Here is a 13,423-nt window from a genome sequence, read left to right as displayed (position 1 = left end):
TCAACTACTTAGTTCAATCATCAAGCATGGTCTTCATTGCACCAATACAAAGCATCCTTATCAAATAGGTCATTAGCTTGCCCATATTGTAAGTATACTGCTTTGTTAAAGAAAATATGGAAATCTCATTTTATCATTCATCCTAAAAGTACCTTAAAGATTATGAAAAACAATGTTGCACAATTAGTTATTATATACATTGAATTAGAGTCAAATTTCCCATGGGGTTAGTGAGCCATTTGCTGAGATTTTCAACAAGTCTATCGAAAGATGCATCTACCAACTTTTTGGATTCCAAGTAAACCTAAATTTGAAAAGAAGATATAGGTTTGAATTTATGAACCTTGCGTCGATCTAAACAAAAGACGCTTCGAAGAAAACCCGAGCGAGGAAGAATATACTACAGCTCTAAAGCCTTGTCGTGCCAACCAAGAATGTTGGATTCAAGGAAACCTAAGTTGGAAGAGAGAAGCAAGGTTTGAGCTCATGAACCTTGCTACCATCTAAACAAAAGAGACTTCAATAAGAAAGAAAACCCAAGGAAGGAAGAGCAAAGAAGAATACCTAATAAAAGCAGAAAACAAAGGCGAAGCATACCAAAGATAAGCAATAAGATGAGCAATCAGAAGGAAAACCAATATATGACCAAAGATCTGCAACAAGGTAATTAGATGAAGACATCAATTTGAAGACCCCCACATAATCAAGGGGGTATTAAGCTTAGTGCATGGCTGCCTGCTGTCTCTCTTTAGAGATTCAATGCTTACTACGGTAAAACCATTTGCATGAATCCTTAGATTTAGCCAAAGTATACTTCCAATAATGTTTGTTATATATGTTAGCCATTTAGTATGCTTCTCTGTGATGTCATATATGTTGCCCATATTTAAGGGCAATGGTACATGACTGCAGCTCCAAAGCAGTACGACCTTGTTATGATTTCATTGTGATCAAAGGCCATGTAAAGAAGGGATTACAGTACAACTGTCTGCTATTAAACCATAAGACCTATCCACGCGAGCCGGCTATCAATTGGGAACTTGGCAAATCAATGTTGTGACTTGCCATCATGCAAGGTTCCATAACCCCTTGCACAATTTCATAGCTTCGGGAACTTGGAAACTCCATGTTGTCGTTTGCCATCATGCAAGGTTCCAAAGCCCCTGGGACAGTTTCATAATCTATGGTGTGGCTTACCATCAGGCAAGGTTCCAAAGCCTCTTGTACAGGTTCATAGCTATAGCACTCAAGCTCGCATGTAGGACCTTTTACGAATGCTCTGCATAAGTGCTTGAACAGCTCACTGTCAGCTTTCCCATCTTTGAACGATAGCCTTGCATTATCAAGCACCTCCTCCTGCACAAAAAACAAATATTTGGCATAACTACAACTACTTCTGCACAGAATTGTCCTCATATATTTTGACTATGTCATGAGACAAACCTGCACAGTGCCCAGTTTGGAACAGATGCCAATCAAGTCCAATGTGATGTCTTCAGTAAACTCTGGGTGGCCCTGAATACCCAGCACAGTATCTCCCAAAGCAAACATCTCTATATTTGTCTTGTCGGATGATGCAAGAACTTCTCCACCAGGTGGAAGGTCCAAAACCTGGACAGAAAATATAACAGTGATAAATGACTGCAAAATATGAAAGCTGGCATAGTACAAATGAAAGTAGCGATACTAGTGTTAGCTAGCATAAGCCATACACAAGTACTTGGACGACCTCATCCATTTTGAAAGGTATGATAGCAGCATTGGCTGCAAAAGTGGATCATTACCAGTACCAAACACACTTCTTTGTGCTATAGAAGATACCAAAGCAGCTTTGGCTGCATAAAGGGACAATCTGGCACACACTTCTTGAAACTAAGCCATCAATATCTGGAATTGTACCTGATCTTGGTGGAATTTGACAAGAGTCAGTATGGCAGGTAGCTTACGTCCATAAGGCTTCGAGAGCAATGCATCTGCACACACCACCTTCCTTAAGCCAATGTCCCACCCATGTGCAGATCTACCTGTCACTCCGCCGAGAGCTCTATTTATTACCTATAGGAACACATCAAGCCTAACTTAACACGATGGAAACATGCCTCAAGTAAGACTATTGTGCAATGGAGACACAAACAGAGAGCTGACCACCTGGTGGTGCACTAGGCTTTCACTCTCGAGGCATATTTGCTTACAAAGACTTCTTCATAAAACATTAAAATGGATTGAATGTGGCCAAGATGTACTTTGAGCAACCTTATAAGCAGTCATTTTCAGCAAAAGTACCATGCCACAAAGATAGCTTGAGCAATTACTCCACCGATATGCTTACATGCATTTCTTCTTGATACATATTAAAATGGATTGAATGTGTCCAAGATATACTTTGAGCAACCTTACAAGTAGTCATTTTCAGCTAAAGTGCCATGCTACAAAGATAGCTTGAGCAATTACTCCAAGAATAGACAGCCCTTAATAGCAATAACGCAAATTCTATGGCACATTATATCAGATGGCCATGGGAACATTACACCGTTACCTGCAGACCAAGCTTTCAAAAAAGGCTCTGGTCTTTACCTGGTGGCCAAAGCAGATGCCCAAAAGCTTCTTCTGCTTCTCGTGCACTTTCTGGATGAGCTCACAAAGTTTCAGAACCCATTCATCACTGCCATGCGCATCATATCGACTCCCGGTCACAATGAAGCAGTGATATCTGTCTAATTCATCATCCGAAGGGAAGATACCATCAACCACACAGAAGATGTCCCAAGTCTCATCTGGATCACTCAGCATTCCTTTGAACAAGCAAGCCACTCCACCATAAACATTACGGATGTACTCTGATGCATGGCCTGCGAGGAGGATGGCGAACTTGCGGCTGGCCATGGTAGCAGGGGGGGCTTCTGCAACCATGGAGCTTGAATTGAATAAAATTCCCGATGCAACAGAAGAAACACCAGATACCCTTCCTTTATAGGCCCACAGGAAATCATCTATGGCCGGTGCTACATAAAAGGCATGCTGCTGTGGAATTACACCAGATAGTGAGATTAATGTAGTGGAGAGATGCTATTCTCCACTATACAAAGCATATTAGGAATAAATGGTTCAAAGAATATTAATGAAAGGAGTAAAAGGGCGGAGAACTGGCTGGATGGGGGAAGGACAATCTTTATCGGACCGGGGGAGTGGGAGAATTTGAGGGGAAAAGGGAAAGCCCACCAAAGGGCTTTATGATGAAGTTACTGTTCTTAGGGCTGCAGCATGAAAACTGCAAGGCAGATCACCATATCCACCTTCCCTGTTCCACCTTCAATAATCTCGTCTGCATAGCTGACGAGAGAGATCAGCGCCATACTTACCCTGTTCCATCAAGCTGCAAGGGCATCGTAACCATGAGGCATTGTCATCAACATCATCATCCATTTCTCTTCATCATCATCAACATCAACATCACCACCACCTCGGAATCCATAGCAGCGAAATTGACTGATGCTTGATGCTGCAAGAGGGGAACCAGGGGCTTAACCTTTCCAACGTTTTTGTAATGGGGGAGTAAGGCCCCTTTTCTTCGAACGGGGCACGTGAATGGCTCTCCATCCCCGTTGAGAGCTTTAAAAGCCCCCAATCCTGTTAGAACTCGGGCATTCATCCTACCCACAAAGCCACCTTCGGTAGTAAATAAATTCAAAAGAGAGAGAGAGAGAGAGAGAGAGAGAGAGAGAGAGAGAGAGAGAGAGATGTGAATCATGTGATGCTTGCAAATTTGAACCTACACTAATACTAATACAAGCATCACATGATTCACACATCTCTCTTTCTCTCTCCATTCGTGTTTAAAGTTCTCTTACTAACACACACAAAGAAGGTTGATATTTCATGTCGTCACTATAGCTCCATAGGTTGATATTTCATGTCGTCGCTATAGCTCCATCTATTTCATGATTGTACAGTACATCAACTTAATCAAGTATGCCATTGACATAGTATATGAGCGGCTTTCCACATGGACTTGGTTCATTCATTTTGTTTAAAGTTCTCTTACTAACACACACAAAGAAGGTTGATATTTCATGTCGTCACTATAGCTCCATATGCTTCATGATTGTATGGTACATCAACTTAATCAAGTATGCCATTGACATAGTATATGAGTGGCTTTCCACATGGCCTTGGTTCATTCGTTTCGACGTTCATACAAATAAAGCTTCAAATTACAAACAATACCTATCTCTACATATATGATTAACATTGTTTCTAGCACCACACAACAAAGATTGGTATTTCATGTCATCACTATAGCTACCTATGTTTCATGCTTGTATGGTACATGAAATTAATAAAGCATGGCATCCATATTTTATGAGGGGCTTCACACACAGTGCTTAGTTTATGAACTACGATGTTCGTTCCTATGAAGGTTCAAAGTACCAAAAAAATGTCACTTTTGGAACAACTTGATTGACAATGCCCTTCTAGCTCATGAGTGTGGAGGAAAAGTAAGACATTTTACTATGCAATATTTAGTGTGAAACACCTTTTAAAATTGAAAGCATTCTTATTGGCATCTTATTGAGATTATATGCTTTTTCTTTAACTGTTAGGCCACCTCAACTTCCTTGGTGCAACTAGTTGTCTCTCAAGAATCAACTCAAAGGCAATTTGTGCATGCTTTCTTTTTGCCATTCAAGAAGGATAAACAATAAATAATCTCATTCAAGAGTATGGCATGTGTGAACTCAATATTGAGATATCTTACACTTATAGAAATGGGCTTCAATCATTCCATAAGGACCAATACAATAAACTATTCAATTTTAAGTTGGCTTACAATTTCTTCCAGTAGGATTAGAACCTTAAGAAGGTGCATTTTAACCATATCAAAAGCAAATGAAAGAAGAGTGATTGGTTATGGTAAACAAGTCAATTAATGTCACACAAAAAGGCACTCTTTGACCTCTCCAAATTGCTAGCATATAACATCAAAATGTCAACAAATGCCTCATGCTCAAACACAAAGTAATGGTAGGAAAACACTAAGAGCAAAAATGTTGGAAATTAGGCCATAGCATTTTTCTATACTTGAAATTATGTGAGGAGCCTTGAGATGCATGAAACCTATCCTCAAGGGTATATTTGAATTTTTTGAGGCAAGTGGGAAGGCCAATAAGCACAAAGAGGCTTCACAATGTCTCTTGCAATGCCTAAGACTCTTGTCTAAGTGCCTAGGACTTGCGTTTGAGTGCTACAATGGTTTCCTTGATTGGATAAGAGTTTAAGGCCTTGATATGTAAGATCAATTGTCATTGAAGCAAAAAAAAATCAAGGGTTGTATGTTTCAAAGAAAGGGTGAGTCTCATTGAGCTCTACAGAGCTTTGCAAGACCACTACAATGTGAAACAATGTCAACACAAGGGGTCGCCTTCTTAAGTCCCATGATGTCTATTTTCTTACATGATGCTCTTAGAGGTAAGGATACGCAAGAAAAGCTTTCTCGGAACATCGAGAAACTCTAAAGCAGAGGATAAGGCCAAGGCAAAAGTGAGACGGAAGATGAAGGCGCGCCAAGAAGAATTTGGAAACACAAGAATTTTAAAAAGTCCTAAATCAAGGGGAAAGGCACATAAGAAAAAGTGCTTCTTTTTTATTTGCTCAATGTGCTACATAGTTATGTAGCAACAAGCATACTTGGAAACATGAAGGCATCGTTCTTGGCTAGATCCTCTCCCATAATCTATTTTTCCTATCAATCAATTAGAGTATCTCTCACCTATCAAAAGTAGGCATGGTGCATCACACAACCCATTCTATATCTTCCTATCCACCTACAACCATCGAGCATATTTTTTGTATGTAACGAGGGAAGGATGTGAGCAAGGAGAGCTCAAATGGTTCAATCAAGACTCATTCAAGTCAAAGACAATGCACAAGTGTTGTTCTTAGGTCCTTTGATGTGTGCCTACAAGTGATGGAGGTATGTGTAATAAACTTTTCCCTCCATGTAATATTACCTTGAGGGTGAGGTTTGGGACAAAGATGAATCTTATTGATAAGTTGAAAAAACAATCAAGCATGCAAAGCATAACACATGTCAAGTAACTTGCCTAAGAAGTATTACATTTACGAAATGAAGTATGTCTTGAAGTTGGAAACAAAAGGTGGTGCATCACGAGGAATCCCTTCCCTAGAGATAATATTACCTAAAGGGTATGGTTTGAGGAAAGGGGTGTGTGTAGACAAATATACAAGTAGATGGGTTAAATTAATGCTCAATATAGGTCATGAGCATTGCTCAGAGGAAGTTCCACTTATCAAAAGAGATCAAAAGCCAAGATTTGGAAGGTAATGATTCTATTCCTCGATGTATTAGTGTTGGATTTAGGGCTATAGAAACGTAAGTACACACCTTGGAAAAGAAGAAGCTTGAGAGAGCACAACTCAAAGTGTATTGAGAGGCATCAATAGAGAAGATTTACAAGAATAAGTATACCCTAAAAGTGAATAGGCATATATACAAGGTTGAACACACATATATACAATGCCAGGGGGAAAAAACCTCCTAAAGAGGGAAAGTGCTCCAACAGTCCTAAGTGTGTTCACACACATCACTACCAAAATATAGTAACAAATCACCCTAGGGAGTGATACAATGAATGAGATGCAACACTCATGTATAGGGAACTGCTATGCCTACTGGACTAGATTAATCCAAGACTAAGCCCAAAGCTTTCCAGAAAGCTTCAAACTTCTCACAAGGAAAGCCTTGTGAAAAGATCTACAAGGTTTTCCTACATTGGCACATTAAGACAAGCCAGTCTCTCCTATAGAGAGTTTCTCCTTAGCATAATGATAGTGCATCTCAGTGTGCTTAGTTCGTGCACAGAGCACTAGATCTCATGCAACTACCAATGTGCTTTGATTGTCAATGAAGATGATGGTGGCATATGTCTACCCAACACCCAAATCAGTCAAGAGGTGTTTCAGCCAAACACACTCAACAATAGTTGAGTCTTGTGAAAGTTTCCTTTAGTTATCTTTACAATTAGAAGTGGCCACAATGGGCTACTCAACCATGATATGCATGAGTTGCCAAGCATGAAGCAAAAGCCGCTTATGGATACAAAAGTATCGTAACAACCAGCCCAATCAGAATAATCTGAAAAAGTATAATCATCTAGTAGTAATGATCTTCGCTTTGGATAAGGCAACCCAAGGTATCAAGTACCACTCAAGTAGCAAAAAGTCCCCTTCACTACCTACCGATGGTTAATGCCTGGCTATGCATGAACCTACTAATCTATGAGACTGCAAACTCAATATCAAGCCCGGTAATGCGCATACATAAATCAGGCATCAATTCAGATTGAGTGGCATTCCAAAATCAAGTTTTATATCATTGCCCTAGCAATACGATCAAAATATGAAGCTAAAACCCGACTTTCACAATGTGAATAGGATACAACAAATACATATTCCTTCATGCATGCTCTACACTTGATGGCTAATCCATCTCTCACCTAGTTTCTCATATTCTTGTTCCAAGCTCTCTCTGTTCACTCTACCAAAACCCCACAATCTCAAAAAGGCAAGAAAACTATTCACTCAAGTAGGAAAATATATTATTATCCCAACCTTGCTTGTTGTAGTCTAGCCACACAAGTGAAGTCTTGTGGCTCAACAATCTTCATTTTGTTAGTCCTCTCAAACTATAAGCTCCTCAATCTATGTTGCATTCCATGATGAGAAGAGGGGAAGAGAAATAGAAAGAAGAAGGGAACAAGAAGGAAGAGGATAAGAATTTCTCACTCATGTACTCTCACTCCAACACTCTCTTTCAAGATCTCACTCACACTCTCTCAATCTGTCAAACTCTCAAGCTATGGATGGAGAAGGAGAACAATATAACAAATAAGAGCTTGCGAACCACACACACAAGAATGAGATTCCTATTGAATTTTTAAATTTAAATACCCTAGCTTGCACAAGTTGGTGCTCATAACCCATTTCTCTAAAAGCTGAATTATTATAATGTCTATATACCTTCATACCATGACATTTCTAACAACCATGCATGATCATAATGGGCTTTCAACATTTGCCAATAGTTTTAGAGAAAACATGCAAGTTTTTAAGGGTACATTAGGTTGGCATTTTTTTACACATGGATACTTACAATTTGCATGGGAATGGACCCAACACTCACTTTCTATATTGACATTCTTTAAAATTGCCATTAAAGGTCATGAAATATGAAAATTAGCCATTGAAATCTATTTTTAGTAGTGCTAGAGCTTAAAATGCTTCAAAAATGATTCTTGCATCTTGTTGGCTCCATCTTCATCTTCTCTACTTATTTTCAACATTCAAAAGTTTAGTTGTTGTTTTTGGCACTTACTATTTTAGCCTCTATTGTTTTTGAGATTGGGTTACATTTAAGAATGTGCTTGAAAGGAACCTAATATCCCAATCTATACATAAACAATTGAATGAGGGGACTAATGTAAGAATGACACTAGTAGTCACCTTATGCTAATTTAGCCAACTCATTGGTTAGGTGAGGTATAACTCATTGGATAAGTGAGGTTTTATTTACTCATAGTTGGGTGAGGGTTTATCACTTGAGTAATGACAAAAGTTTATGAGCTAATTGGAACATGCACAAAGTGCTATGATAGCCCAATTATGAGCTAGATAAGTTTCTCAAGGCATAGGTGGAGTTTAACATGGCTTTGAGAAATGCCACTAAAGTCAAAGGAGAACTTTCACTTATGTGCCTAACCATGGTTAGTGGCTAGTAAGCCTTATGTTAGATGAAGGAATAAGGGATATAAAGCTTGGCTATGGCTTGTAGAAAGAACTATGACCTAGACAACCTTAGTCTATGGATAGGTGGATCTAATACATCATGTAACTTTACAAACCTTAAATTAATTAAAGATTCAAGAGTGCAAGTCCTGGAAGACTAGTATACCAATCAATTCCATAAGTAACAATGGCTATGTCTTTTTTAATAAGAAAAAAAAAGTGATAACTATGAACTAGGTATGGAATCCCTTCACTCTAATATCTCTCATAATTGCTAAGTAATTCACTCAATTCTAGGGTTAGATAGGTTTCACCCCACTTCTCCTCTGAGTTAAAGGTGAAGTTCCATACATTAGCTAAGTTTATAGATCTCCAATATTTTGGAAAATGACTGGTATTTTGAGCATCAATAGCCTACCAAGAAGTACTACTTTTTAGATCATCAAAGGGGGTATCTCACATTAGTATTTGGGAACCCAAGGTTTAAGATTGTAAGTGATGAAAATCTACAATTCAAGACTACAAAAGGACGAGACAATGTCATCTTAATGCAATGAATAAGTGACACTTTGAGTACTCAAAACATGGACATCACCTCAAATGACACTTATACCTATACTTCCAATTTCAATAATCCAAGCTAAGTGCAAAAACTTAGTCTATCTCCCAAAGAACTTCAAATCCAAACAAAGCTAAGAAGAGTCAAAGGAAGGGTGATGTATAGTGGGATTGCACCTTCAATGCAAAGGGACAAGTTATACCAACAATTTTTTCCATTTAAGTAAAATGTACTAAAGAATGACACAGTAAAGGAGGAGTAAAGAGAGAACAACCCTAAGTATTTGACTTGGCAACAATAGCAAAGAGACATGTTAAGCATGCCATAGGCATCAAAAAGGAAAAATGTGGAGAGGATGAACTTGATGTGAGGAGCTTTAGAAAGAGAAAACTCTGGAATGGTCCCTCAAGGCATGGCACAACATGGAAAAGTCCCCAATTTTTCCTTGGCCCAATTAGAGAAACCACTTAGGTTCATGCCTCTAGGCACACAGTGCAATCTCCAAGCCAAGCTAAGGATTAAAAACTTGAAGCCTCTACTTCTTAGATGGTGACTACCTTGAAGGGATAAGTTGCGTTAACACATGTAGTCTTAAGCCATAGTAGGTAGACACCATCCATTGTGATAGTATAAGGCTATATTAAGACCCTTAAATGAGTCTAAATCAAATGTGTGAAGCCATAAATATGTGAGGACATGATCCATTTTGTAGGATTGTGTAAGGACTCCCTCCTAGTTAGGGCTTTGTTAGACATGCCCTTTGATGTGCCCAATAGGACTAATATGGTGGTAGTGGCAAGTCTTAAGAAGGCACCATTTAAGTTGGGCTAGCTTATTTCTAGGTTTCCACACTCTAGGTCTTTACATACATAATGATGTCACACTAACCTTTGGAACTCCCAAAAAGAAAATATTATTATTGAGCCCATTTTTGTACGATGGATACAATCTGCTCATGCCAAGTTCTCGTCTAGTTTTGACGTACTTCTATGAGGAATAATAAGTTTATGAAGTAAGTGAGCAAGATCTAGAAAATGAATGATGGAGTGGAAAATCCTATTAAGAGATGGTATATCAATATAAAAGTAATGGTGGCCTTTGCTAAATAATTTGGTAGGAAAAATGTTGCTTATAGCCTAATTGTGGATCTCTTGTGGATCCTTTGGCTATAGCCACTAGGGCTTGCCTTGTTAATGTTGTTTGTGGGTTCCTTAATGAGAAGATGCTTGGATTTCTCATGCTTCAATGTTCCTTTAAGCATGAGAGGAGTCAAGGTTTGAAAGTGTTCGAGTTCAGGCAAGAACTTGATGGCTCCAAGTTGGGGATTGTTCGTCTTCCTTCCTCTTCAACTTTGTGAAGGTAAAGAGGCTACAAGTTCTAAATGTAGAAGTGATCAACCAGGATGTAAGGCACACATATGATTAAAGGAATCTCTCATGTATTCTATGAATTCTTGGCAATTAGCAATGGATTGATGAATGATATCAAGCCATAAAAAAGGTTTCGATCTCCAATGCCAAATATTGTTTTAGTAGGTCCCCTAAGAGTGATAGCTTACCCATTGATGTTTTAGGTATTCTAGGAGGATTGCAAGGGATATTTATGCAACCTCCACAACAAGGATAGAAAAGAGGTAGACTATCATCAAACATGAACGGTTTGCAAGGATTGGCATCCTATTACAGTATTGAATGCATCTTACAATAATTTAGGTAAGGCAGTGGCTATGAGGATCATGCCTTGTTATGTTTGATAGACTCCATAGAATGGTGTTCGCTTTTGTTCATAAGGGAATTTTCCATGAAACAATTTGGTCTTGAATATGCCCTTTCATTAGATCTTGATCATGTGATAATTAACCTGTGTTTCCTTAAGATGCATGATAGATTGAAGTGGGATCTTCTCACTCTAACAAATGGGATTTGTAGAAACCTTTTGTGGAATTCTTAAGGCCTTGTTTATCAATGCTTCTTTAGGACTCTACATTAATGGTTATTTGTGAGATTCCTTCTCTCTACACATATCTATTTGACAAGGATACCCTTTGTCATCTTTGTTGTTTTTATAGTGGTTTCTAATCCTTTTCTTCTCATAACATGGATGCATATGTTTCATCTAGACCCATCAAGGTGCTTCCATTACCCAAATGGGGCATTTTTAGTTAAATGTTTGCAAATGATTATGCAAATACTATTGAAGAGTATGTGGATAATATGAAAACTTTGCTTGATTTATATGACAAGTTTGCTAATGTAACTAGGTCCCTACTTAGTAGAGAGGACTCAAATTTAATTGAGAAGATGGAGTAATTCAATGAATGGGTATGGAATATATTGTCTTTGGAAAATCCATAATTTCTTTAATTTTATAGAAGGTTATTGTGACAATGGAATGCTTGTTTAACTTTCCTATCCTTTTTTAGCAAATTGATGATGCTCACACAAATCATGCAATCTTTTACAGTTTTTTACCAATGAAATTTTAAAATTAAACATCATGTAAGGATATGGGAAGGACATTAAGAGAGTTTCTTTGGCATTATGATTCTCATCATTGTTGACGTACTATGTATCATGGGCTCAATCTATTGCTAGTAAGAGTTTGGGAGGCTTGCGTACTAAGTCTCTTTTTGGTAGGTCCGCTAAGTTCAATCTTAAATGGCGACCAAAAGGATGTTAAGTGGTTGCTAAGGATGTTAACTTGATTTAGCCTTTGGATATCCTTTTGAAGTATTGGACCTCTTCAATGCATATTAAGAAGTAGATAATACAATTTGGACTTGTATAATAGGTTGTTATTTCTAAATGACACGGGATTGGCTCTTCTAAAAATGATGGTAATGCGCAAGCCAAGCCTGACTTTGTCATCATATGGTACTCCCCTTTAAGCTTAATGAGCTCTTCAATGAGCTCTTCTTCCTTTTAAGAAATAGTAAGAACCATTGAACTTGCATCTACATCGTTCTCCTCCTCTATGGGTACATCATCCAAGGCAAGTAGGTAGATGGACAAGGCATCGTTGTGCCCCACGAGCTCAAGGATGACATACCTGGAGCACTACCCGTAGGTATAGCACATGCTTTTGTGCCATAGAGCCACCTGGGATAAGCACATGTTAACTACTTTTTGTTGGTTCTTCCCACGTTGCATGCCCATTAGTTGATCCAAAGGCACCCAAGATAGGTTTGATTCATCAATGGAGTATGAGTGAGTGGTGAAGGTGCTCACAAAGCTATCCATGGAGATTGAGATCTAGCACTAAGAGAATACGCTCCAAGTTGAAGATCTTCGAGAAGACCTCAAAGATCTCATCACACTGGTTAGTGAACCCCATGGCATGGATCCACTCATCGAAGTGCATGTGAGCATCCATTGCAACAGATAGGAGGGATGTGCTAGATGTGAAGAGATGAAGATAGAGCTTATGAAATGAAACAATAAAAAGAAAAGTAAGCTACACCTATCATAAAAGTCCTAACTATTAGGACAAAAAGGGCTTATTCATACATAGTTTATGTTTTCAACTAATGTCTTTAATGAGTGTATCAATGTCCTGATGTGACACTTGCTCATTGTATAAGCTAATCTTAGATGGGAGTTCCCCCTCTCTCTTTCTCCCTCCTCCCTTGACACATGGGTGTGCATGTAACAATATACCAATGTGACACTCTCACTATATTAACTAATCTTATATGGGAGTCCCCTCTCTCTCTTTCTCCCCCTCCTTCGGTACATGGGCATGTGTGTATGCATCATATTTTTAACAAAAACGTGTATACATTTTTAAAAAGTTATTGTAAAGTGTAAGAATACACAATTAGTCTCTTAACTAAAGTTTTAGGGGGGAGGTGCATTCCTTCCCTCCCCCTTAGTGGGAGTGAGTATGTATGCTTCTTATCTCACTTTAAAATTCATGTATATACATTCCAAAAATACAAACTAGTAGAGGTATCTATTCTTTCTCCATGGACATCTGGGTGCATGCACCTTTTTTTAACAATAAGAATACACATAAACCAAATAATGTGCATGAGCATAGGACAAATTGGCAAATAAGAAAAAC

General features: G+C 38.5%; 1 protein-coding gene across 3 annotated transcripts; it reads right to left on the bottom strand.

Moving 5' to 3' along the window:
* Window positions 1-712: 712 nt before the first annotated feature.
* LOC148031406 (gamma-glutamyl peptidase 5-like) lies at window positions 713-3,643 on the bottom strand. Of its 3 annotated transcripts, XM_087684934.1 has the most exons (5): window positions 3,360-3,640; window positions 2,575-3,021; window positions 1,900-2,055; window positions 1,444-1,611; window positions 717-1,356 (listed from the first exon to the last, which is right to left on the bottom strand). In XM_087684934.1, the coding sequence occupies exons 2-5, from the start codon at window positions 2,908-2,910 to the stop codon at window positions 1,009-1,011; spliced, it is 1,008 nt and encodes a 335-aa protein (XP_087541060.1). In that variant the 5' UTR covers window positions 2,911-3,021; window positions 3,360-3,640; the 3' UTR covers window positions 717-1,008. The 3 variants fall into 3 exon arrangements, with proteins under 3 accessions (XP_087541061.1, XP_087541060.1, XP_087541059.1); XM_087684933.1 differs by having other exon boundaries at window positions 2,575-3,640; XM_087684935.1 differs by lacking the exon at window positions 1,900-2,055 and having other exon boundaries at window positions 713-1,356; window positions 2,575-3,643.
* Between the last annotated feature and the right edge of the window lie 9,780 nt (window positions 3,644-13,423).

Source organism: Lygodium microphyllum, chromosome 9 (assembly GCF_053477565.2).
Source record: "Lygodium microphyllum isolate KBCC chromosome 9, Lygodium_microphyllum_v1.1.10, whole genome shotgun sequence".
Taxonomy (NCBI): domain Eukaryota; kingdom Viridiplantae; phylum Streptophyta; class Polypodiopsida; order Schizaeales; family Lygodiaceae; genus Lygodium; species Lygodium microphyllum.
The sequence above is the reverse complement of the archived record's forward strand: the minus strand, read 5'-3'. Positions and strand labels throughout refer to the sequence as shown.